The 23,045-nt window shown below is 45.2% G+C and overlaps 1 protein-coding gene across 1 annotated transcript; it reads left to right on the top strand.

Annotated features, from left to right (window-relative positions):
* The first annotated feature begins 1,543 nt into the window (after positions 1-1,543).
* Positions 1,544-6,210, top strand: LOC138261507 (noggin-2-like). The gene has a single exon (XM_069210505.1). It carries the CDS (start codon positions 4,276-4,278, stop codon positions 4,921-4,923), a length of 648 nt encoding a protein of 215 aa, XP_069066606.1. The 5' UTR covers positions 1,544-4,275; the 3' UTR covers positions 4,924-6,210.
* Positions 6,211-23,045: the final 16,835 nt, after the last annotated feature.

Below are 23,045 nucleotides of genomic sequence, written 5' to 3' on the forward strand. Positions count from 1 at the left end.
TGGAAAAGGACAATCAAGCAGTTTGAGATGACAGCTGCCATGAAGCCCTCGTTGTTAGATCAAAGTTTGGATCCATTGAGAGGGTTCCATTATATATTTGCCATTTTTGTTGGAACAGCCTCCAATAGTTCCACTTGCCCCATGCACACTGATTATGGCTGGTGGTAAGGCCTTGGTTGAGTGACAGGTCAAGAATTAATGAGATCACAGCTAAAGAGTTGCCTTTGAAAGACCGGTAGGGATGCTGCCTGGCAGGTAACTGACTTTGACCTACCTAATCAGCTTTAAAAGGCACCACCTTTCTGGAGAGGTTTTTATTCCCCAGTAGCCTTGTCTGCCTCCAGTGGTTGAACTGTAGAACTGAACTCTGCTGCGGCATGGGTTGCCTAAACTATCTCTGATTAGAAGTTTTTTGAGGTAGCAGAGAACGCTTCAGCTTTCATGTCTGAAACACAGGAACTATATATGCAATTTGTCTTAGGAAATGCACTACTTACCACCATATGTGGCTAATCGTGAATTGTGCACAGGAAAATCCATAGACACTGTGACAGAATCAGTGCCTCCCTAGTAGAACATACATTGAAATTACTTCTTAGGCTCCTGAAACGCTTTTGGAAGACGTCCTTAGCCGAGATTTCTGTTTGAAAATTATGTAATGAATTATGCAAAAAGAAAAGTCTGTGCCCCATGAGTAGTTGGCTTCTCTCCATAAAAATCCTCAAATACTCAAAACCATTCTAGATGCAGCACCTTTAGGCCCCAAAATATTCTCGTTTTGAAAACGAACACAATTAACACAATTTTTTATATAAAAATATGCATAATCCATTATAAAAAGAGGGTGGCGTAAGTTATCGAAGGTACACATAACGTTTTCGAACAGCATGCAGTTTTCTTCAGGTGAATGTGCAGAAGTCTTGGAGTACACGGAATGCCCTGAAAAGTTGAAGAGAATTCATTTAAAACGTAGAAAAAAATTGTTTGAGAGAATATTTTAAGAGTGTGCAAAATGCTTTGGGAAGTGCAGCCCTTTATTTAAAAAACAGAAGTATAAATGTCTTTAGATAAATGATCACTCTTATTTCAAAGATCGTGTACAATTATTTGAAATTGTGCACAGAAATCTTTGAAAAGTGCACAGAATTGCATAATTGATTGCGAAAATGCACACAATTCTTTCCAAAAGTGCACCTATTAAGTTTTCATGAAAGTGTTCTTTTTTCGTGTGGCATTGCACGGTATGTTTTCCAAAACTCTTCAGGATTCGTCTCAAAACTCCATGATTTTTTGTAAGTGTGCATAATTGAATGTACTGTGTTTGTATATAGTTTCATTGAGTGAACTTAATTCCTGCTGGGGGTAGCGCGTCTAGGGGTATTGGGCCAAAAGTGGTGGACTTTAGGACCCTGTGACATGTGAGCCACTGTGCTCCGAGGTGGGGGATTGGGGAGCTGTCAGTCAGGAGGCTGGTGAAAGTGACAGCAGTGGGCAGTCCTCGTTGACACTTCACACCATGAGAGGGGGATATTTAACTTGGGAGTTAGAGGAGTCTCGCACACACCGTGCAGAGACGGGGCGAGAGCAAGCACGGGGAGAGAAGCCGCCTGGAAGTGCAGAGGGATCTGCACAGCCGAGAACACTGCTGGGCACCAGCGAGAGATATACACGCTGCTGAGACCTGATACAGTGCTGAGACCAGGCATCTGTGCACTGCTGGGCACTGGCGAGAGAAGCGTCTGTGCACTGCCAGGCTCACTGCTGGGACTAGGCAACTGAGCACTTCTGGGCACAGGCGAGAGATTTGCACGCAGCTGAAACTTGGTACCTATACTCTGCTGAGACCAGGCATCTGGGCACTGGCGGGAGATCTTAACGCTGTTAAGATCTGATATCGACCCACTGCTGAGACCTGCCATCTGTGCATTGCTGGGAACTGGCGAGAGATCTGCACGCTGCTGAGACTAGATACATACACACTGCTGAGACCAGGCATCTCTGCACTGCTGGGCACTGGCGAGAGAGTCGCACGCTGCTGAGACTTGTGTCCTATAAACTGCTGAGACCAGGCATCTGTGCATTGCTGGGCACTGGCGAGAGATATGCACGCTGTTAAGATATGATATCTGTGCACTGCCGAGACCAGCCATCCTTGCACTGCTTGGCACTGGCGAGAGATTTGCACTCTGCTAAGATCTGATATCTACACACTAATGAGACCAGGCATCTGTGCACTGCTGGGCACTGGCGAGAGGACGGCACGCTGCTAAGACCTGAGATCTGCACCCGATTGAGGCCAAGCGTCTGTGCACGCTGCTGAGCACAAGCTACTGATCTCCTCACTGCCTGGCATCAGAGCACGGGGGAGAGCTGGCTGGGCACTTCTAGGCGCCAGATCGATCTCGCACTACCGGACCTCAGAGAGAGATCTACATCCCTTTGGGCACCAGCGAGAGAAGGAACTGCACGCTGTTGGCCATAATATTGAGCTGCTGGTCTCCAGGGGGAGAGAGACATCTGCAGACTTCTGGTGATAAGAGCAACCTAGACACTGCTGGGAGCCGACGGGCAGCTCTGCAGCCTGCTTTTCTCCTGCCTACCAGAAGTGAGATCTGCACACTGCCAGGAACACACCTACCTGGTTCGAGAGATTTTAATCCTGTCAGCACACGGGGACAGGTAGAAAAACAGAGCAAGGTAGAGGAACAGCCTGCTAACACCACCCAAGTCACCGGAGGGTTGCCAAATTCAAGCATCGAAACCGAGGGGCCCTAGAACCAGCACCCGCGGGTTGCACGCCTCTGACATCCAGAGAGGACAGTGGACAAGTCCCAAAGTGCAGGACGTCCTCCCAGCAGCATCCAAGAGTCGGTACTGCAGCACGGAGAGACACTGGTCCCCAGCCCCGGTAGCTGCCTCCCCCTCACCTCAGTCAGCTGCCTCCGCCGCAGGGGCTCCCCCGGCACCGAATACTTAACCCTGTCCCCCCTCTTCGGGGTGTTTGCATCATCTCAGACGTCGTTTTCGCCTTTCCTGGTGGATTGCTACTTCCCCGCGTCTTCCACTAACAGGCTCATTTGCACCCAAAAGGCATTCCTCCAGTCACCACCCCGGCCACGCACAAAAGTGAGGAAAGTTCGTTTCCAGGGAATCCGTCGCTGCAAGATTCGAGAAGAAAGCCAGAACTGCCCGACTCCGCTTTCCGCCTCAGTCTGAAAAACACACGTCGCCTGCATAATTTGTGTTTTTGGGAGGCATATGAAAGTTTACTGTGAACCGCAGCAAATTCCGCGAAAGTTCGGCTAACTTCTAGGACGTGACATTTCGCCTCTCAAATTTTTGGGGCGCCCAAAGGATTAATGCAGAAAATGATCCCCTTGCTGCAACCAGCCTGGGACTGTGGGATTGTCTGAGGGGTCTCTCTCTGTCTGCTGCCCGCCAGAGTGCATTAATATCCCCCTGCTCGGCTAATTTCCTTGCCTTCTCGGGTATCCTCCCTCATAAGCGACGAGCTTGCAGGATTTTTTTTTCATCAATTATTTTTTTTGGTGATGTAGGGAATGCTGGTACAGTGAACAGTTGTATTCTCCCCTGCCTTTCGCAGTCACCTCCATAAAAGAGGTTTTTATTCGCGGGCTCCAATCTCACGCCAGACCCTGTCACACAGTCTAGACAAGTTGTCGTGGGTCTAAGTCCAGCTGTCACCATGGGGATCTGGAGCAGCCCGCTGTGAATTTTTGGGAGAGAGTGCGCGCTACAGAGAAGTTGAAGACGAAGGGGACAGAAAGGTGGGGGACATGCCCCCCGAGTCTACTTTTGGAGAGTTGCGGCGCTCGCTCTTAATTATGGCAAATAACTGAACGCCAGTCTTCCGGCCAGGCCCGAAAAACGTGGTTCCGTCTGCTGCTTCCTCCATCTGGCGGGGGTTTGTGGAGGGCGCGAGTGAAGCGCGGGGAGGGCTCTGATGATAGATACTCTGCTATATAAGTGTTAAAATCAAATCGCGAACAGTTTGGCGCCGGCGCCTCGGACTCTCCTGGCCCGTCAGTATTTGGCGTAGGAAAAAGGGCGCTCAAGTATATGTGTGTGTCACACAAGCCAGCCTTCGGTGGGTTATTTAAAGTAACAGCTTTCTCTGGACCGCCTGTCTGCCCGTGCTGAATCCCCTGGAGCCGGCAAGTGCGGAGATTCCTTCATAGCTTGCAGGCACCTGCAGAGAGGAAAGGAAAGGGTGCTTGGCCCAGAGGGACAACAAAGCACCTCTCTGGGGCCACCATGAAGAGCGTCGTCCTGTTGCAGGCCCTGCTGCTCTGCCTGCTCTGGGTCCAGCGGGGCTCCTGTCAGCCATTCCTGCGCCTCCGGCCCTCGCCCAGTGACAACCTGCCTGTCAAGGACATCATTGAGCACCCCGACCCTGAACACGACCCCAAGGAGCAGGACTTGGATGACAGGACTCTGCGCAAGAAGCTGGGCAGCAACTTTGACCCAAGCTTCATGGCTGTGACGCTACCAGGTCAGGTCAACCTGTCCAGCCAAGACCCCTTGCAGAAGTTCAAGGGGCCCGGGCCACTGCCAAGTGACTTGAAGAAGCTGGACTTGGGTGAAACCCCCTATGGGGGACGCCTCAAGATCGGGAAGAAGGCCCGGCGGAAGTTCTTGCAGTGGCTTTGGGCCTACACGTACTGCCCAGTGGTTTACACCTGGAAGGACCTGGGGCTTCGCTTCTGGCCCCGCTACATCAAGGAAGGCAACTGTCTGGCAGAGAAGTCTTGCTCCTTCCCAGAGGGCATGTTCTGTAAACCCATCAAGTCAGTCACCAAGACTTTCCTGCGCTGGTACTGCCAGGGCTGGTCCAGGCAGAAGTACTGCACCTGGATCCCTGTACAGTACCCCATCATCTCAGAGTGTAAGTGCGGCTGCTAGCCCAGCCAGAGGGCCGCAGTGCAGGGGCACCTCCTAGTCTAGCCTGAGGGTCACCTTGTAGGCAGGTCTGCTGGCCCAAACTGTGGGCAACCTTGCAGGCGCCCATGCTAGCCCAGCCTGAGGGCAAGCACATGGGTGCACCTTCTACCCCAGCCAGCGGGTCACCATGCCGGTCTCCTACCCCAGCCAGAGGATCAGAGTGCAGGTGCAACTACTACCACACTGGGTTGTCTGAGAGCTGGAGTTCTGTCTAGCTCAGCTACAGAACCCCAGAAAATGTGTGCCAGCTAGCCCAGCGGAGGGCCATCGTGACTGTGCTGCCAGTGATCAGGCACACCTAACTAAGTCAAGACTATTCCTGAAAGGAATGCTCCAGTTAAGCGGTTGGGGTCAAAAGCTTCACCTGACGGCACCCCCTGCTGGAGAAGACAACAGAACTATCCCCTGGACAGCTACTCACTGCCCCCTTTGGGGGAAAAAGGACTGACACAAATATGTGTTTTCCCTAACCCTTGCACTGTTGACTGCTATTATTTTATTTTTTATGTTTATTTGAAGATGGAAGTTAAAAAAAGAGGAACTGCGGTGCGGTCCAGCGCCTAAACCAGAGGTTATATTTTTATACTTTGTATATAGCTTTCTAACAAATTAGGTACACAAAGGTCGTCTTGCCTTGTATATACAGAGATTCTGAAGAGACATTAGTAGCATTAATAATGCAGGTGTCCTGGGGTTGTGCATCTATATTTTAAGGACACAGGACCATATTTTTCACACACACCCCAACACGCTAACGAAAAGGATCTATTGTCAAAGCACTTCCAGCCTTTTAGGGGCTTGGGGCCTGTGCACCAGGAACTCATTCCCCAAACCCCTTTCAAGATTTTTTTTTTAACAGAACTTTATCCCTCTAAGATGTTAATTTCTCTTGTTCCTATCTGACAACTTCAGATTTCTAGAAAGGGACTTTTTCCAATAACCCGTACTAATTTACAAAGCTGTTTAGGATTTTTAATGTAAAATTATTGTTAATTAAGGAAAGAAATGTTTTAAAGAAGAGGTTTATAAGTGAGTGAGAGTTTTTAAGTGCATATAGTATTGTAGAGATGGTACAAAGATACTTTCTGTGTACAATTTATTTATTTTACGTTTGTGTATAGTTAAACAAAACGCTAGAGATTATACCAGAAATTATTGGAAATGTTTACTTGAATATTCCGTAAGAAACATATCAGTGTAAATATAAAGTATCATTGATTAAAACAAGCATTTTTAGCAACATGTCAATCTCTGAAAGATGTTTGGTGTTAAGAGAAAGGCTAAGCAGTGGGGTCCTGTTGGCTTCTTCCTTTGCTTCTCTTCGGTGAGTTGGCTCAACATCTCTCAACCACTTGACACACAAATTCTCTTTTCCACTTCTCACCTTCTTTAATTTCTTAGTTCTTGTTCTTTCCACATTTCTAACATCGCCTCTCTTACTTCTGCCTTCCCCATACCTCTTTATCCTTTCGCGCTGCCCCGTCTCTCTCTGCTCCCTCCTCCCCCCACCTCGGTCCTCGCTCCTCATTTGCACTTCTCACTTTACCTCTTCTTCTGACTGTCTCGTCTCTACTCCATCTCATGGTCTCTTCTCCTGTCAATTCCTCATTTGCTCTCCTCATTTTATTTAGTCTTTTCTGTCTCTCTCCGGTCACCTCATCTCAGTAACTCTTTCTGACTCGTCTGTCTCTTCTTAGCTCTCTTTTTCTCTCCCCTCTGTACAGCCCTCCTTGCTCTGTTTCTCTTCTTTATGTCTGCTGACCTTATTACTTTCCTCGACTCCTCATGCCCCCTGAATCTCTCTCTCTCTCTCTCTTCTGTCAAACAGCTGTGCTTCTCTGTCACTCCCCTGCTCATCCTCTGTTTCTCTCCTATTCCATACCCATCTGTTGCTCTTCCCACCTCTCTTCACCTTCTGTGAGTTGTAGCCTTTATCTCTCCCGCCCCCCTTTATTCCTTGCCCCCCCCCCCCTTTCTGCTGCGCCTCTGCCAGGTCTTCCTCTGTCTCTGCTCCCCTGCAGCCTCCTACCTGGCTGCTCGGGTCAGCCCTCCCTGAATACTCCCACTGTAGCCTCGTGCTGCCTCTGCCCCCTCACCCCCCCCCACCCACTGTCTGCCTCCCCTGAGAGTCTCCTCCACGCTGCACTTATTCCTGTTGTCATACTGCGTCCGTATGCAACACTTGGGTCTCCAAAGAGAGTGAGGTGGGGTGTTTTTGGGGGTGCACCCGTTGGCATCAGTAGTGACGAGAAACATTTTGGAGCGCAAGGAGATTGACACCATCCAAATGACAGCGAGCTGGGAGGGATGTGTGTGTTTAGCTGTCACGATGGCCCCTCTTTTTGCCTTCAAAACAGATTGACATTGGTCTGTAGACTCATGATCAACAGCGATGCGAGAAGGCTTGTCATGCTATGTCAAGCAATGTATAAAATGCGGCATGCATCTTAGGGTGCTGCCCTCCCCCACACATCACCCCTTCTGTTTCTTCTACATCTGTACGTGTCCTCTTTCTACCTCCCTCTGGTGTCCTCCCTTACACCTCTCCTTTTTGTATCATGTCCTCAAGCTCTCCTCCTTATGTGTTCACCATGTATACCCACCCCTTCATCGTCCCCGTTGCCCCCTCTTACCTACAGACATGTGGTGTTCCCCTTGCAGTCATGTGGTGGGCAGATCATAACCCCAGCCAAGGGACAACGAGCAAGAACTGGCATCCAGCCGGACTGCGTTAAGCTATGCTGATAAATGCACACTAGCGGCATCAGAGCCTTAACCGAGAGCAGGGCCTGTGAGACTGAGTGCAGAAACGTTAAAAGACCTGGGCAGAGTGGGCAATTGCCCAGGACCTCCTCCTTCTGATGCCCTCCTGGGAAAGTGAACTTTCACTCTCTCTTTCTTCTGTCAATTTCTCTAGCTCATCCGATAACATATACTTCCGTATTGTTTTGCATCTTGGGCTTCAATTTGCCGAACAGGAGTCCCTCAATATTTCTTGCTGGAACACCAAAAGTCCTCAAGGAGACACTGTTTGGGTGCCCTGCCTTGGCCAGGTAGGGTGCTTCATGCATGTGTAACCAGGTATGTGCTGCCTGGCCTCTGGCATTTTGTTGGTGTATTTATTTGGCTTGTGTAGTGTGATGTACATTATGTTCATGTTGACACGCTTTGAAACTATGATAAGAGAGCAAGGCCGTTTTCAGGGCATTAAGCAACAGTGGGCCTTTGGCTGGAAATCTCACCCCTCTGGGTTTTGGAAAGTAGCACAAACCCCACACAAATACTGCTCAACTATATAAGCCCCCTCTTTCCCCAGAGTGCTAGGGTGGCTGTAGACCTAGTGCTGGTATTACTGCGGAAAAGGGCATGAGGTTTGCTTGGAGGCAGGTCATCCCGGGAACAAGCGGGGGGCAACAGAGTTGCAAAATCATATGCAGAAGAGGCTTCTTAAAAAACCCAGGATGGGCCTGAGTGTTCGTCTGCCTCCAGTGACTGGGCACCCATGTGTCCTCTACGGCCTATGATAGCACCTAGGTGGCCACACCATGGACTCTTAATGCAGTGTGATGTAGCGCCATTAAAGAGGTGTTCTGTCCTAAATTGGAGCAGCGTTGGGGTGAACCTGATGGATAAAATGATGTTCCTCCAGACTTTGGATGCATAAATGGAATAAAAGGAAAAAGGCTTGTTCCATTTTTTTTCTTGTATACAATCAGACTCCAGACTGGTAGTGCCCCAGCTGAGGGGGTGCAAAGAGCCACCAGAGATGGTGGCTTCACTTCTTGTGACGTTTACATAGGTGAATTTGGAACTGAAAGTAGCAGAATGCAAAGACAAAATGCAGACCTGTGTGAGATACTCACACCTAATAGCTTGTGTCCTGTGAAGCAGGCAGTCTCCCCATATCTGCAAGGCATTAGATTGATGGATGAAGGCAGGGTGTGGGGCCCAAGTCCTCAGTGACATGGGGTTGCTTACCCCAGGGAGGATCTGCTGCACTGCAGGGTGATCACATAGTCAATGAAACCCCTGTTTCCCTGACACCAGCAGCTCTGATGTGGTTAAAAAACGGATAATTACTTTAAATGAAAGATAAGCCATATATTGAGCCTGGCTATCCCTATACGTCTCTGTGTGCCCATAATGCAAAAGCAAAAGAGTAAATAGTTGGGCCTGAGCAGAGTTGCAACAAGCAGGGTTATTAGGTGGCTAACTGGCTAACTTTATCTGCGGTCAATCTATCTGCACCTAAATTACGAGATCAGAAAGAGATATTGAAATTTACGGCTTCTTTTTGTTGTCCATGGTATCTTCAAACGTTACTGTCATCAGAGGAAATACTGATAATGTACTGATAATGGTAAGATCAGCTGAGGAAATACTGGTACTGCATGATTCAGGTTCTACTCATGGACGTCAGCTGCGACCCCCAGGCTTGCCCATTGCGACCCCTGAACTCAGAGGTTGCAAGGTCAGTGCCAGGAGCATTTGGGGCTGCATTCTCTTTGTATTCTGTCATTTTTATAGTCCCTGGCAGCTGAGGTAATTAAAACAAGTTTTTTTAATGTATGTTGTGTGCGTGTTTGCGTGTGAGAGTAGGTTTATGTAAGAGAGAGTGTAAGTGTGAATGAATGTGTGTAAGTGAAAGTGAAGGTCTACGGGCGTGTGATGTCACTTCCACTACCCCTGGCATTTTAGTGAAATGGCGTGCATGGTTTTACCCCACTTCTCAATTCCGGGTTGCGCAGTTCGTAGTAGGGGATAGTGTGGTACTGGCAAACATCTCACATTATAAATTGCAAAGAGAAAAATATTGCGGTTTTCACTCACACAAATTATACCAGGGTTTACATGTAAAATTTCTTTGGGGAAAAGCCTGCTTAGAATCTGCAAAATATGCTCACTGCAATTCTGATCCAGTCACAAACTCCCATTTCTCGCATGTAGGCAGTACCCCAATCTCTTAAATAAGCCCATAGTCAATGTAATGCAACTGGCGGGAAATTTGGCATACTAGACCAGAAAGGAAGTCCTTATCTCCCATCAATATCTGTCTTACTAGTATGTTACGGATGTTATCTGACCCTACACATATGGTTACCATACTTACCTCCCAGTTTCCTATTTATGGATGAGCCATAATGTATCACATAACCCACAGTTCCGTAACACACAGTTCGGTTCGTAGTCCACAAGGCCAAGGTGCCTGATTACATACACTGAACCTGGGCAGGCATTTGGGTACTGGTGAAGCTTTGCACTGCCACAGAACGACCAGTCCAAAAAGTTGTATTCGTATCTATGACCTGCAGTTCTGTTCAGCAGGCCAGTGCTTAATTTGTAAATAAAAAAGGTGCCGGTGCTCAAAGCCCTCCTCAGCGGCTGCTGCAATTTAATGTGCAAACACAGAATACTCAGGAAGCCTAATCCTGAAGCCATCTCGGGCCTCTTCAATCCATGTAAAGCCACTCCCTGCCCTTCAGCTCACACTTGCAGCTTTCTGATTTCTCTCTTTGTGAAGGTTTTTCGTTTTTCCCTTCATCAGTCTCAGCAAAGGCTTGAGGCAGAAGAATAAGCCCCTAAATGCTGGTGCTCAGCACCGGAAACAGCAAGCACAAATTAAGCACTCCAGCAATCCCATTGAATCTCTGAGCAGTCTTGCCAGCAAACTGGACTTCACGCACAAGGACTGTGTAAATACGGTCACAAACAATTGGCTACTAAATCCACACAAGTGCATAACCGTCAATAAATAGAAGGGGGTGACCTTTGAACTCTCACGGAGCAGTATTTATAAAGTGCCTTACGGCGCAATATTCAAGAACGGCGGAAATACATCTGCCCGAGAGTTTAGTAGCAGTGACCATATCAATAACTGAGATCACAAACCGATTATTCTTTTGCCACTTTGACAGCAGATAATATTATACTCTACCTTAAAGTTACTTATTATTCGACCTTGTTAAAACCAAGGGCAGAAACGTTAAACCGTGGCCTGAAAATGACACGCATGTTTACAGGGGACTTAACCCCCTGTTCTGCCTTCCAATCACACTGGTGTAAAATGTTGTCATCATAAGTGCTGTTTTTGGACTCTCCAATCGAAGCCTTTTCAAGCGTACTAAGCGCTACATAAATACACCACAACACATTGTTTTTTCGCAGATGGATGAATGGAGGAGCTGCACCAGGGCGCTACCCCAGGCCCCATTGAGAGCAGTGAATATGAGTCACGTTCGAGACGGAAGGCCCCAAGGTTCTAGCTTACTTCAAGGTATTTGGAAGAATCAAGCTCCTATAATGTGTCACCCAGGAATTCGCTCTGGGAGGGGTGTGAAGATCGGAGGCTGCGCTCATTAGTAATATCCGTGACTTTGGTCGTGTTTTCCCACCCTCTACGTTGGTGGCGGGAGGGAGACAGGTTGTTGGGATATTTTGGTTTGTAGTCAGCGTCCCCTTGAAGGAAGTAAACCACCAACAGGTTCACATTTACCCGTCCAGCGTCCCAGTGAAGGGAGCAGAATGCCAGCAATGGGGAGGGAGACGGGGGTCTCACCAGGAGGAAAAGGAACATCTGGGGCTGAGGACACCAAGCATCTGCACCAAGCGAAGGGGAGGGCAGCAGGGAGTGGGAAACTGCAGTGCCACCGACATAATCCCCGCGGTATCTGGTGTACTGCAGAGAGATTCAATTACAAATCTTCATCTTCGAGTCTTAAGAGCATTCTCCCGATTTCTCATGAGACTCCCGGACGTGGAGACTCCAGACTGGGGGCTGCCAACCATCGCAAGTATTCATTTATCTCGGGGGCCACCCATGCTCCAATGTTCTCTATTGGGGTTCTGATCCCTAATGCGAGGAGGAGACAGAAGGGCAACCTCAAGGCCAGGGCCGGACTGGGAACCCTTAGCAGCTCTGGAAAATGTGGTCTGACGAGCTCCCATACGAGCATGCGCAGCAAGCAAAACGCACCACTGCAAGAGGGCTTGGGGGCTCCTTCAAAACAAATTGGTCAAACATTTTTAAAATGGTGCATTTTACAACTATTTTTTTCATTATATATTCAATTGTGTTAGCTTTTCATGCATAGTAAATGATGATCTTACAGTGCACCAGGATATAACAATGATTGCTGGGGCTCTTTAATGAGTCCCTCATTATTATCCTTCAACAGTGCCCCTCATCTCTCCATAGCCTCTCACATGTATTTCATGTGTATTACAGAATGTCTCATGCAGTTGCAGGTTGTTGGAACACTTTGCATCACACACACATAGGCAATGAATCATATGTGTGTAAATCCGTGTATAAAAATGTTACATAAGACCAAAGGGAATACCAGGTGTAGGATGCACACATCATCCATACAGGTAGGCAATTTTTATGAGCGTTTGGTCTAGAGAAGCATAGTCTCATGATTCAAAACCTAACACGGTAGTTGGGGTTCCATGTACTAATATGGATGCATTTCTACCCAAACAAACCAATTTTAGCAACATCGGGATAATGGAAGATTGGGGAAAATCCATACCTTTCAAACCTGTGCCATGCAGTTTGTATGCAGCTCTTTGATGGCAGTTAATAGTTCACTGTAATATATTACCATTGTAAGCTATGAACTGCAAGTTTCAAAAGGATCTCTGTGACAAAAGCAATAACCCACTGAGCTATGTGCATTAAATACAGTTCTGTGATCTGCCTGGCACATTTTCTCTTCAGCAAGCATATTAACCGTCTGTGTTACTTTAGATGAGTCAAAACCGGCAGTAGACAAACCTCTGATCTCTCTTCAACAGGAAGATTAATCACCCAAGATATTAACCTTGACACTTTTATTGTTGCCTGAAAACTGCTGAATATAGGAGGAACTCTGCGGAAGTGAGCGATTATGCTTGCCAGGTCTACCGACTTTGTTACTGGAGGCCGCCTTCTACCCCTCCAGCCTCTCAGGGAAATGCCCGATGCTCGGTATGGTCAGTCCGGCCCTGCTCAAGGCACTACAATGTCTAATGTTTTCACAAAATCCTTGGTTCAGCCTCCAAACCCATGCATGCCTTGCGATTGAACATGTCACCGACTGCTTTACATCCCACGTGACCTTGCCCCCATATTCCCTCCCAACACCAAGAGCAGCACACACTTCTCCTAATACAGTCCTTCCAGTTTGAAGCACCACTTGCCTTACCTCGACGTGGAGAGCCAGCACCTGCAGACACATCAGTAAAGATAGCTCAATCCTGACCAGCAGCACTCCCTGTTAATTCGGTATGAAGACCTTAAGTCACTGGTGCAAGATTTAACTTACATTCAATATAAATGTGTCAAGAAGCACTCCATTTCACCGAGCTTGCTTAATACTCCTCATGAGAAGAACCAATCACTACCTCCATCTTCCCATAAAGAGTTCTGTTCCCAGCCTTTGCAGTCTGTAAATGTACCCCAAGCCAATTACTTATAGCCAAATTACCTACTAATGGAGACTTCTGAACCCAAAACAAACCTACTATGCTGACTTCTTCCTGAAACTAAGTATCCACGCTTATTTCAGTGTCGTGATCCCCTCATTCCGTAATGGGATGTCTGTCAGTCCTGGTCTACTGAGACTCCCAATACAGTTATTTACTACGTTGTCCTAACCTATTGCATGAACGTTTTTCATTTAAAGCAAGAAAAGCTAAAAGAGGTTGATTAAAAAATTACAGTTTGTAACTTTATCTAGTATGCTTAAGTGGCAATTAGTTTTGATGACAAACATTCTATTTTTAAGTAGAGCGTGCAAGCGCTTTAATCTGCTGTAAGTATTGTGTGCTTTTCACCATGCCTACCTCAAACCCATCACTTTCACTCATTCGTGGGCTTGCTTTTCAAAAATCACTTGATGTCATTTGTAAATGCTTTATTTTTGTCCTGCCTTGAGGCTGTTTTTGTCATGCTTTGCAGACTGCCCCTGTTACATGGAATATTGCACGATTGCCGATATACTTCAGCATGGGTGAACTATTTCTTTAGTCTCTTCCCTTCATGCTGCCTGGTGGCCATGGCGCTTAATGTACGAACAGGCACAACAGCGTGATCTCAATCAGCAGTTTTGGAGCACTTGTAACATTGTTCACCTTTACCTAATCAGAGACATTTCTTGTGGCTCTCCCCTTAAAACACTTGAAATTGGTGAATGATTTAAGTAAAACATAAATCCTCAAAGCAAAAGCAGCTCTCTCAGCACAGCTACAGAACCAATACTGCTATATTCACTGCACACATGAAAACTCAACCCATTATGCTTTGCAGGGCATTACTTTTACAAAAACATGTTTTTCTCATAACTCAGCCTGCGGGGGTCCTTGGACAATGGGACCACCACCAAAACATTCATAACAACGGGCTCTTTCTGTCTACATAATCTTTGGGTCCCCACACTAGGTTAGTGGGGACCCAAAAATAATAACCCCTCCCACCATTCAGTGTCTGTTTAAGCTCTTGTGGTGGGAACGTTTGTTTTGCAGCTGGGAATAGTTTGTGTTTTAAGGACCTTCTTTGTAATATTATTGCTATAGTTACCCCTGAATGTATGTAATTCACTATGTTCTCTAGGGTATAAATATAGCTATGTTGCATTATTTATTGCCATATTTTTCTGTGGGTATCCCTTCTGAGCTAACTATATAGTTACATGACATTATTATGGCACAGTAAAGTGTCCCATAATACTGGGCAAGGCATTATTTTCACAAAACATTTTTGCTCATATCTCGGCCTGTGGCGGTCCTAGGACAACCTTAGACCACAATGTGCTCTTTCTGTTTACATCATCTCTGGATCCCCACACTTTGTTAGTGGGGACTTCAAAATAATAACCCCTACCACCATTCATTGACTTTTTAAGTTTTTTCATGGCTAGAACTTTTGTTTTACAGGTGAGAGAATTTATGTTTAATGAACCTTGTTTATAATGTTACTGTAATAGTCCTACTTGCCTTGAAAATGTGTAATGCACTGTTTTCTCTAGAGGCTAAATATATATTTATCCTGCATTACTTTCGTCCATTCTTTTTCATGTGGTTATAGTCTCTAAAAGCTTACTGTATGTTTACATGATCATGTATTTTCCAAATGCTGTTTTTCTTGTAGTGATAGCTAGAGGCTGTTCTGAGCAATGCAGTCAACATATTATAATTTTCACAGCATGAAAACTCACCCCATAATGCTTTGCAGGCCATTACTTTTACAAAACATTTTTGCTCATAATTAAGCCTGTGGTGTTCCTAGGACAATGGGACCACCTTCAAAACGCTCTTTCTGTCTACATCATATCTTAGTCCTCAAACTAGGTTAGTGGGGACTCCGAAATAATAACCCTTCCCAATATTCTGTGTCTTTTACGTTTTCTCATGACTACAACTTTTGTTTTACAGCTGGATTAAGTTTTGATTTAAATACCTTGTTTGTAATATCATTGCAGAAGGCCTGCTGGTCCCACAAACGCCTTCTAGGGGCTAAGGGCCAGATGTAGGAAGTATTTTGCATGGAGCAAACTGCGAAAATCGCAGTTTGCGCCATGCAAAATGCTCATCGCAATGCTCATTCACAATTTGCGAGTCGGTACCGACTCGCAAATTGTGAATGCGACTCACAAATAGGAAGGGGTGTCCCCTTCCTATTTGCAACTTGCATCGCAATGCTAAATTGCTTTGTGACCCGAATGCGGTCGCAAAGCAATTTGCAGTTACCACCAGTGTCACACTGGTGGTAACCCATTCGCAAAAGGGAAGGGGTCCCCATGGGACCCCTTCCCCTTTGTGAATGTTGTCCAAAATGTTTTTTCAGAGCAGGCAGTGGTCCAATGGACCACTGCCTACTCTGAAAAAATGGAACCAAATGGTTTCGTTATTTTTTTTATTTTACAACTCGTTTTCCTTTAAGGAAAAGAGGCTGCAAAATAAAAAAAAAACTGCTTTATTTAAAAAGCAGTCACAGACATGGAGGTCTGCTGTCTTCAGCAGGCCACCATCCCTGTGAGTGCAGAAACTCACTATGGGGTCGCAAAATGTGACCCACCTCATTAATATTAATGAGGTGGGTCTCTGCGACCCCATAGCGAATCACAGACGGTGTCTGAGACACCGTTCTGCGTCCGATTTTGCGAATCGGAAATTGCGAGTTGCACCAACTCACAATTTCCGATTCGCAAAATCGGAAGTTCCTACATCTGGCCCCTAAGTGTATTGTTACACTGCATGATTTTCTCCTTTTTTCATGGGGTTATCCCCTCTAGGGGTTAACCCTCTGGTTACATGACCATGTTTCTTATGAATGATATTTTTGTTATGGTGTCCTCTAGGGGCTGTTTTGAGCATTACAGTCTAATGCCAAAAGTTTATTTCTGATAAAGGTTTATATGATAATTGCATATGTTTTAATAATCTTTACTTATTATAAGTACGACCATAATTCAGGCCAACTTAACATCCTTATCACACTATGACTGTTTGAACACTCTTGATATGTTTGGGTGAATGTTCAAGTTTTTTTCTTCTCTGTCGTTGTCTTTTTTGGGAGAATTGTGTTAGCCAGCTAGCAACTGGTGGTGAAAGTGGTATTCTATTGGAATTAGCATGGCAGATTTAAATTTTGATGGTAAATGGCAACATTTAATTTTCTGGCACAGCAGCAGAGCTGATACTACAATATTCACTGCCCTCGGCAAACCTCGCACCATAGTGCTTTGTGGGGCATATCTTTTCTAAAATAGTTTTGCTCATAACAGCCTGTGGTGATCCTACAACAATGGTACCACCACCAAACTGCTCAGCATGACACATTCTTTCTCCCTATGCCATTTCTCGGTCCCCACACTAGGTTGGAGGACCCCAAAATAATAACCTCTCCCACCCTCAATGTCTTTGTAAGCTCTCTCATGACTTGAACTTTTGTTTTACGGTTTGGAGTAGATTGTGTTTTTTAGAGGGCCTTGTTAGTAATAGTATTGTAGTAGGACTGCTAGGCCTGGAAATGTGTAATGCCCTACACTTTCCAGGAGTTACACATATGGCAACACTGCATTTCTTTCTGCCATTCAGTTTTCATGTCGCTGTGTCCTCTAGGTGCTGACCATATGGTTACATGGCCATGTTTCTTACAAATGCTATCTTTTTTATGGTGTCTTCTGGGGGCTGATCTAAGCACTACAATCAAGATATCACAATATTTGCCTCTAGAAACAAAAAAGAGGACTTACTAATTCATTTCTTACTTTATATTCTCAGTAAGTCTATGTAAATAAACCACAATCCTATTTAACGTCTTGTGAATTGTATACAGTTTATGAAAAGTGCACATATAAATACATTAAACTATTTATTTTCAGGAAATCTTCAGTGCTAACCCATACTTATATTCTCCGTACATATACATGTTTAAATTAATTCTTTTGCAGTGGCCTGCTGCCAGAATGTCACAACCACCTCAATTTCCTTTAGAGCTGGTAAACTAGCTTTACCCTGGAAACAATGCGTAAAGTTATTTCATTCTCACTTGATAGCTATAGGAGATAATTTCTCTACATTAAAAAACAACAGTGTTAAACCTGTCACTGTTTGGTGTGGTCTTCCCCCAAACCTTTTGCTTTCTCTCCTCCTGTTTAAGAACTTCCTTTTAATTGGCCTTTGGACTCTATGCACTTTACCAATGCTGACCATTGCTAAAATACTTGTGTTCTATTCTCCAAATATGGTAAAATTAGCTTACACACAAACAGCACATTTAGAGGCATATTTATGAGCACCTAGGGCCACCTGAGTGTCACTTTTTGTGACGCTCTGGTGGCGCTATGCCCTGCGCCATATTTACAAGGTGGCGTTAAGCCACGTTTTGCGGCTTAACGCTACCTTCTAAATACAGCCCCTTCGCATGCAGACCTTTGTGTGGAAGGGGTGTGCAATGGGTGTTCCTCTAGGCGTGCCACAGCAATACCCACATGCATTTTGATGCTGCCTCAGATTTATGAGTTTTCGTAAACCTGAGGCAGTGCCAAAATCTAACGCCATCCCATGGGTGGTGTTAGCAAGGTACAATGAGGAGGAATACTTTTATTCCTCCTCATATTTAGCTTTTTCTATGTGTGCTACATTCTGCAGCACGCATTGAAAGAGCAAAATGCCAGACATGATTGGTTATGTGCAGGAAGGTGTCCCTTCCTGCACATAAACAATAATTTAAAAATGACGCTTTGGCACTTCTGTGTGTGCTGCATCCTGCAGCACACACAGAAGTGCCAAATCACCATTAGTGATTGTTTATGTGCAGGAAGGGGCACCTTCCCACACATAAACAATCAACCCCCTCAACGCAGACATCCTTGCACGATGGTGTAAGGATGCCTGCGTTGGTGCTAGGCAGCTCAATTTAGCGCCAGCGCAGGGGACAACAGAGGGGTGCACCTTATTCAATTAAATACGGCACATCCCTGTGTTGTGAAAATGACTGAGAGTGGCGCTGCCAATTTTGGTGCAGCATCACACAGTGTCATTTCCCTTTAAGTATGGGCCTTAATTTACTTATATATCTCCAGTATAGTGATACTACATGTACCCAGGGCTTATAAATTAAATGCTACTAGTAAGCCTGCAGCACTCATTGTGTCACCCTCTAAAGTATCCTTTTAAAACATGTATCAGGCCTTCCACTTCAGCCTGTAGGCCCTAAACTGCCCATAGGGCAAGGTGTAGTGTTTTTAAAAAGTTGGACTTGTACTTTTAAGGTTTACATGCTCTAATAGTGAAACACTCATAAATGTGTTTTTCACTGCTGTAAAGGAATATCTTTCCTATTGGATAACTTTGGGTTGCTTTTATATTTAATAAGTGATAACATTTGATTGGGAACAGGTAAGAATTATGTTTACACTCAAATTATTTGTAATTTAAAATACTGTTTAATTGTTGTTAAGCACAGGTTAATTTAGTGGCTGTCGTAGTTCAGCTGGACAAGGGTTGTGGTTGTTGCTTCCGAAGGGTTTTTAACACCCCTCAATCAAAAACTCAATTTCCTGAAAATGAGTACATCTACATAACCGGGACTAGGTGCAGAGCCACTTTTCATAAAACTGCCCCTTAAAGTTTATATGCTGCATGTAGCTGTTTTAAGAGGTCTTTCCAAAACTTGTCAAGTTTGGGCTTTATATGATTTCCTTACCAGAGACCAGCTTGTACAATGTACGGGTAATCCCAGAATTCAAGGAAAAATACATTTAGTGAATAATCCTACATTTAAAAAACCAATTGCCATTCTAGTTGAAGGAGCAACATGCTGCAATCATGGTGGAAGGTGCTAAGGGAAAAGAGCTAAGTATTCCTAAGAGTACACCTAACCAGGTCAAGAAGATCAAATATTTCAACATGGAAACTTGGAACTTTTCGCCACTAACCCAACATGTTACATCAAGAGTGCTACATGTAGGAAATTGTTGAAAGATGGGACAGTGCCTAAAATGCCAGGATTGTACGCAGCAATATTGGTGGGAAATGGGTAGATGTAGAAGAGAATACTGAAGAGAAGACAACAAAGTAAATATTCCAAGTTAATAGTTATAATGGAATTTCGAACTTGATTAATTGTCAGATTACCCTAGATGAGCAATCCATGAAAACCTCATTGACATTAGTCCAGACGTGATTCCTAAAACATCTCTGCGTATAAGGTAATATATTAAGGCCTTAATTCTGTGTGTGAGTAATCATTCTGGTCTCCGCACTGTATTGTCTTTGTGTGATCATCTTTGACAGTAGTAACTCTGTTCGACATGCAGTCAGTGTGATTCTAGTTCTGTATGTTGTTGTTCCCTGTATGAGTCTTTTCTGAGTTGGAACTAGAGCAACGTGTTCCATGAGAAGTTTGGTAATGAGGGGCACGTATCGGAAGATACTGACATTGACCCAGTTGGATGGAATTATTAAAAAAGATATTAGTTAAAGGCAAGGCAGTTGAAGGTAAATTATATATCACCAAACATGAATCCTGCATTTTAGTATGGAGGCACAAAAAAGAGCTAGGTAAAAAATTAGACTCTAGTGAATATGATCCAGATCACAAATATGAGAGATTTCTTTTTGGGGAAAATGTAGAATGAATTCACACAAGTTTTTCTGATGAACTTAAAATCATTATGATTTGCATTGTACGATAAAGTTGAAAGCCAAAAGTGCAAATGTTGAACTTAAAGTCTGTACAGTTCCATCTCTCATGATAGAACAATTGAAGGAGGAGTCAGGAAACTTTTCTCTCAACAAGGGGGACTACACTCCCCATGTAAGAAATGGGGTTACTGGTTGGGGGGGGGGATGAAACCCTACTCAAGCACCAACCACAGTCCTTGTCAGGATGAAGTCACAAGCAACCCTAAATTAACCAGTGCCAAACCCTAAGATACCTTGCCTCAGAACCGTCAGGCTTAACTCAGAGGTAATATATGAAATATTTTTGCAACACTTCAAACAGATTAATGTGAAACCACCACACAAAAATAATCCCACACCAAATTAGTAATAGAGAGTATATTTTAATAAATAAAGCAAGATCAGAACAACAAAAATCTAATCAGTAGAACCGGAGATATGCAGGTTTAAAGATTTCAGTGAAAATAGCACCAAAAAACACAACGGGTCAACTGTGGATATCTAGTTGCGCTGGAGCAAGACAGAGTCACTAGTTCTTGCAAGCTGCATTGGAGCGAGGGCTGGCTCTAGGGACCCAATTAGGCCCACTGAAAAAGAGTACCTTAAATTCTGATTGCCAAGCATTATGAAGTCCTGTGTTGAGGCTGCATCATGCAGCTGAGGTGATGCGATATCTAGGTTGAAGATGAGTCATGCAGTTTCAGGTTCCAGGGAGCGTCGAGGATGTGATGCAAAGTCCTGCATCATCATTGAGGTGGCTGTCAATTAGAGGGTTTGTCATGCGAAGTCCTGCGTCACACAACGGCTGGTTCCAAAGAAGTAAGGACTTGCAATGCAGAGTCCTGCATCAACGTCAAGGATGCCATCAACAAGGGGCTTGCAATATGAGGATCTGTGTCGAGGATGTGTCAAGAATGGATCACACAGCAGCAGTACTGATGAGACTGCAGGTTGCAGCAGCAATTAAGTCCTTGCGACGGGTAAGTCCATGCAGCCGAGGTAATGCATTGATTCCCCTTAGCAATGCGCCATGCAGCAGTAGAAATGTGTTGGTTCCGCTGGGAGCACAGATGGGCTGTCAGAGCATCTTCATGCCCACTTCCAAGGGTACAGGACTGGGGGCACCACCTAGCAGGGTAGGATCTACAGTTGAGGAGTCCAGGTGCTAGTTACAAGAAATTAGCCATTAGAGTCACTCTATTGGTCCTGGTACAAGTTGCAAGTGCAGTCCTTCTCACCTAGGCAAGAGGGCAGTAGGTCAGCACAGCAGGATAGCAGTCCTTTAGGTCAGCAGTCTAGCAGAGTGGTAGTCCTTTCAGAAGTACAGCAATCGTTCTTCCTGGCAGAGTCTTCAATAGGTCCAGAAGTGTACTGAAGATTTGGTGTCTGAGGTCCAATATTTAGACCTGGTGCCCATTCTGAAGTAGAGAAAGCTGTTAGAGGTTTCCACCCTTCCTGAGGTGTCAGGCACCCAATTCCTCCCTTTCCTGGCCTCAGTTTACCAGAGGTCACAAGAGACTAGTGACAAACCCTTTGTGAGAGTGCTCTGGCACAGCCTTTATTATGTGCAAGTACAGTTGACGCAGCTCCTTCCCCTCATTAACTCAGAGTGGCCCATCCTACTAACACCTATCTTCCCCTAAGGCCACACTGGCCACCCCTTTAGAGATACCACAAGTCCCCTCCTGCTCATCCATACATTCTCCTCATCCTGCTCATTTCTTGCTGTTAGCGAGTGGTCAACTCCGCCCCACCAGACGCTCAGAGCTTTCTGCAGCTCCAAAGTCTTAGTACCCTTCTTAGTGTGGAGCACCCTTTCTCTGCAACCACAGTATAATTTTTCAAGTTGGCAGGCTTGAATCCCGTCACTGCGGGTATGATCACAGAGACAGTCAGATAGCAAGGGGAGTAGATTTGGAAAGACAAAAAAGAGCCAATGAGGGTGAATTGAAAAAAAACTCAAAATGGTCTCAAATTATTTAAAAGGGATGGTAGTGTAGCATAATATTATTGTATGGGATTGAAGAAATACAAAGTCAAATCCTCACCACTGAACACCAGTGTAAGAAATTGGGTTACTGGTTAAGGAGAGTGAAACCCCACTCAAGCAGCAACCACAGTCCTTGTCAAAGTGAAGTCACAAGCAAACCTGAATTAACCTGTGTTCAACCCTCACATAGCTTGACACAAAGCAGTCAGGTTTAACTCGGAGGCAATGTGTAAAGTGTTTGTACAACACTTCAAGCAGTATTAACGTGAAAACACCACACAAGAAGAATCCCATACCAAATTGGAAAAATAGATTAATTTTGAATAAATAAAACGTGACCAGAACAACAAAAATCCAATAAGTAGAACCAGAGACATGCAGATTTAAAGATTTCAGTGAAAATAGCACCAAAAAACACAAAGTGACACTTTGGATTTCTGGTCTCAACTAAGCGGACAAAGTCACAAGTTAATGCTTACTACAATGGAGTGCTGACCAGCTGTAGTGATCTGTTGATGAAGAGAATCCTAAATCGTGGCTGTGGAGCATTGCAAGTTCGCGTTTCGAGGCAATGTCGCACAGCCAAGGTGATACGAGATCTGGGTCGGAGATGCTTCATGCCACATCAGTACTAGGGAGCGGTGAGGATGTATTATGTGATCCTGTGTCACCGAGGTGGCTGTCAAGGAGGACCCTTGTGATGGAAAGTCTTGTGTCAAGGATGCATTGTGCACCGGCTGATTTCATGAAGCTGCGGGGTTTGCAATGCAGAGTCCTGCATCATGGAGGATGCCATTGATAAGGGGCTTGTCATTCAAGGGCCTGTGTTGAGGCTGCGTCAGGCAGTTATGGTTCTCATGAGGCTGCGGTGGTGATACGCAGTCCTTGCAAGAAGAAAGTCCATACAGCAGATGCAATGCTT

The sequence above is a fragment of the Pleurodeles waltl genome, chromosome 10 (assembly GCF_031143425.1).
Source record: "Pleurodeles waltl isolate 20211129_DDA chromosome 10, aPleWal1.hap1.20221129, whole genome shotgun sequence".
In the NCBI taxonomy this organism is placed as follows: Eukaryota; Metazoa; Chordata; class Amphibia; order Caudata; family Salamandridae; genus Pleurodeles; species Pleurodeles waltl.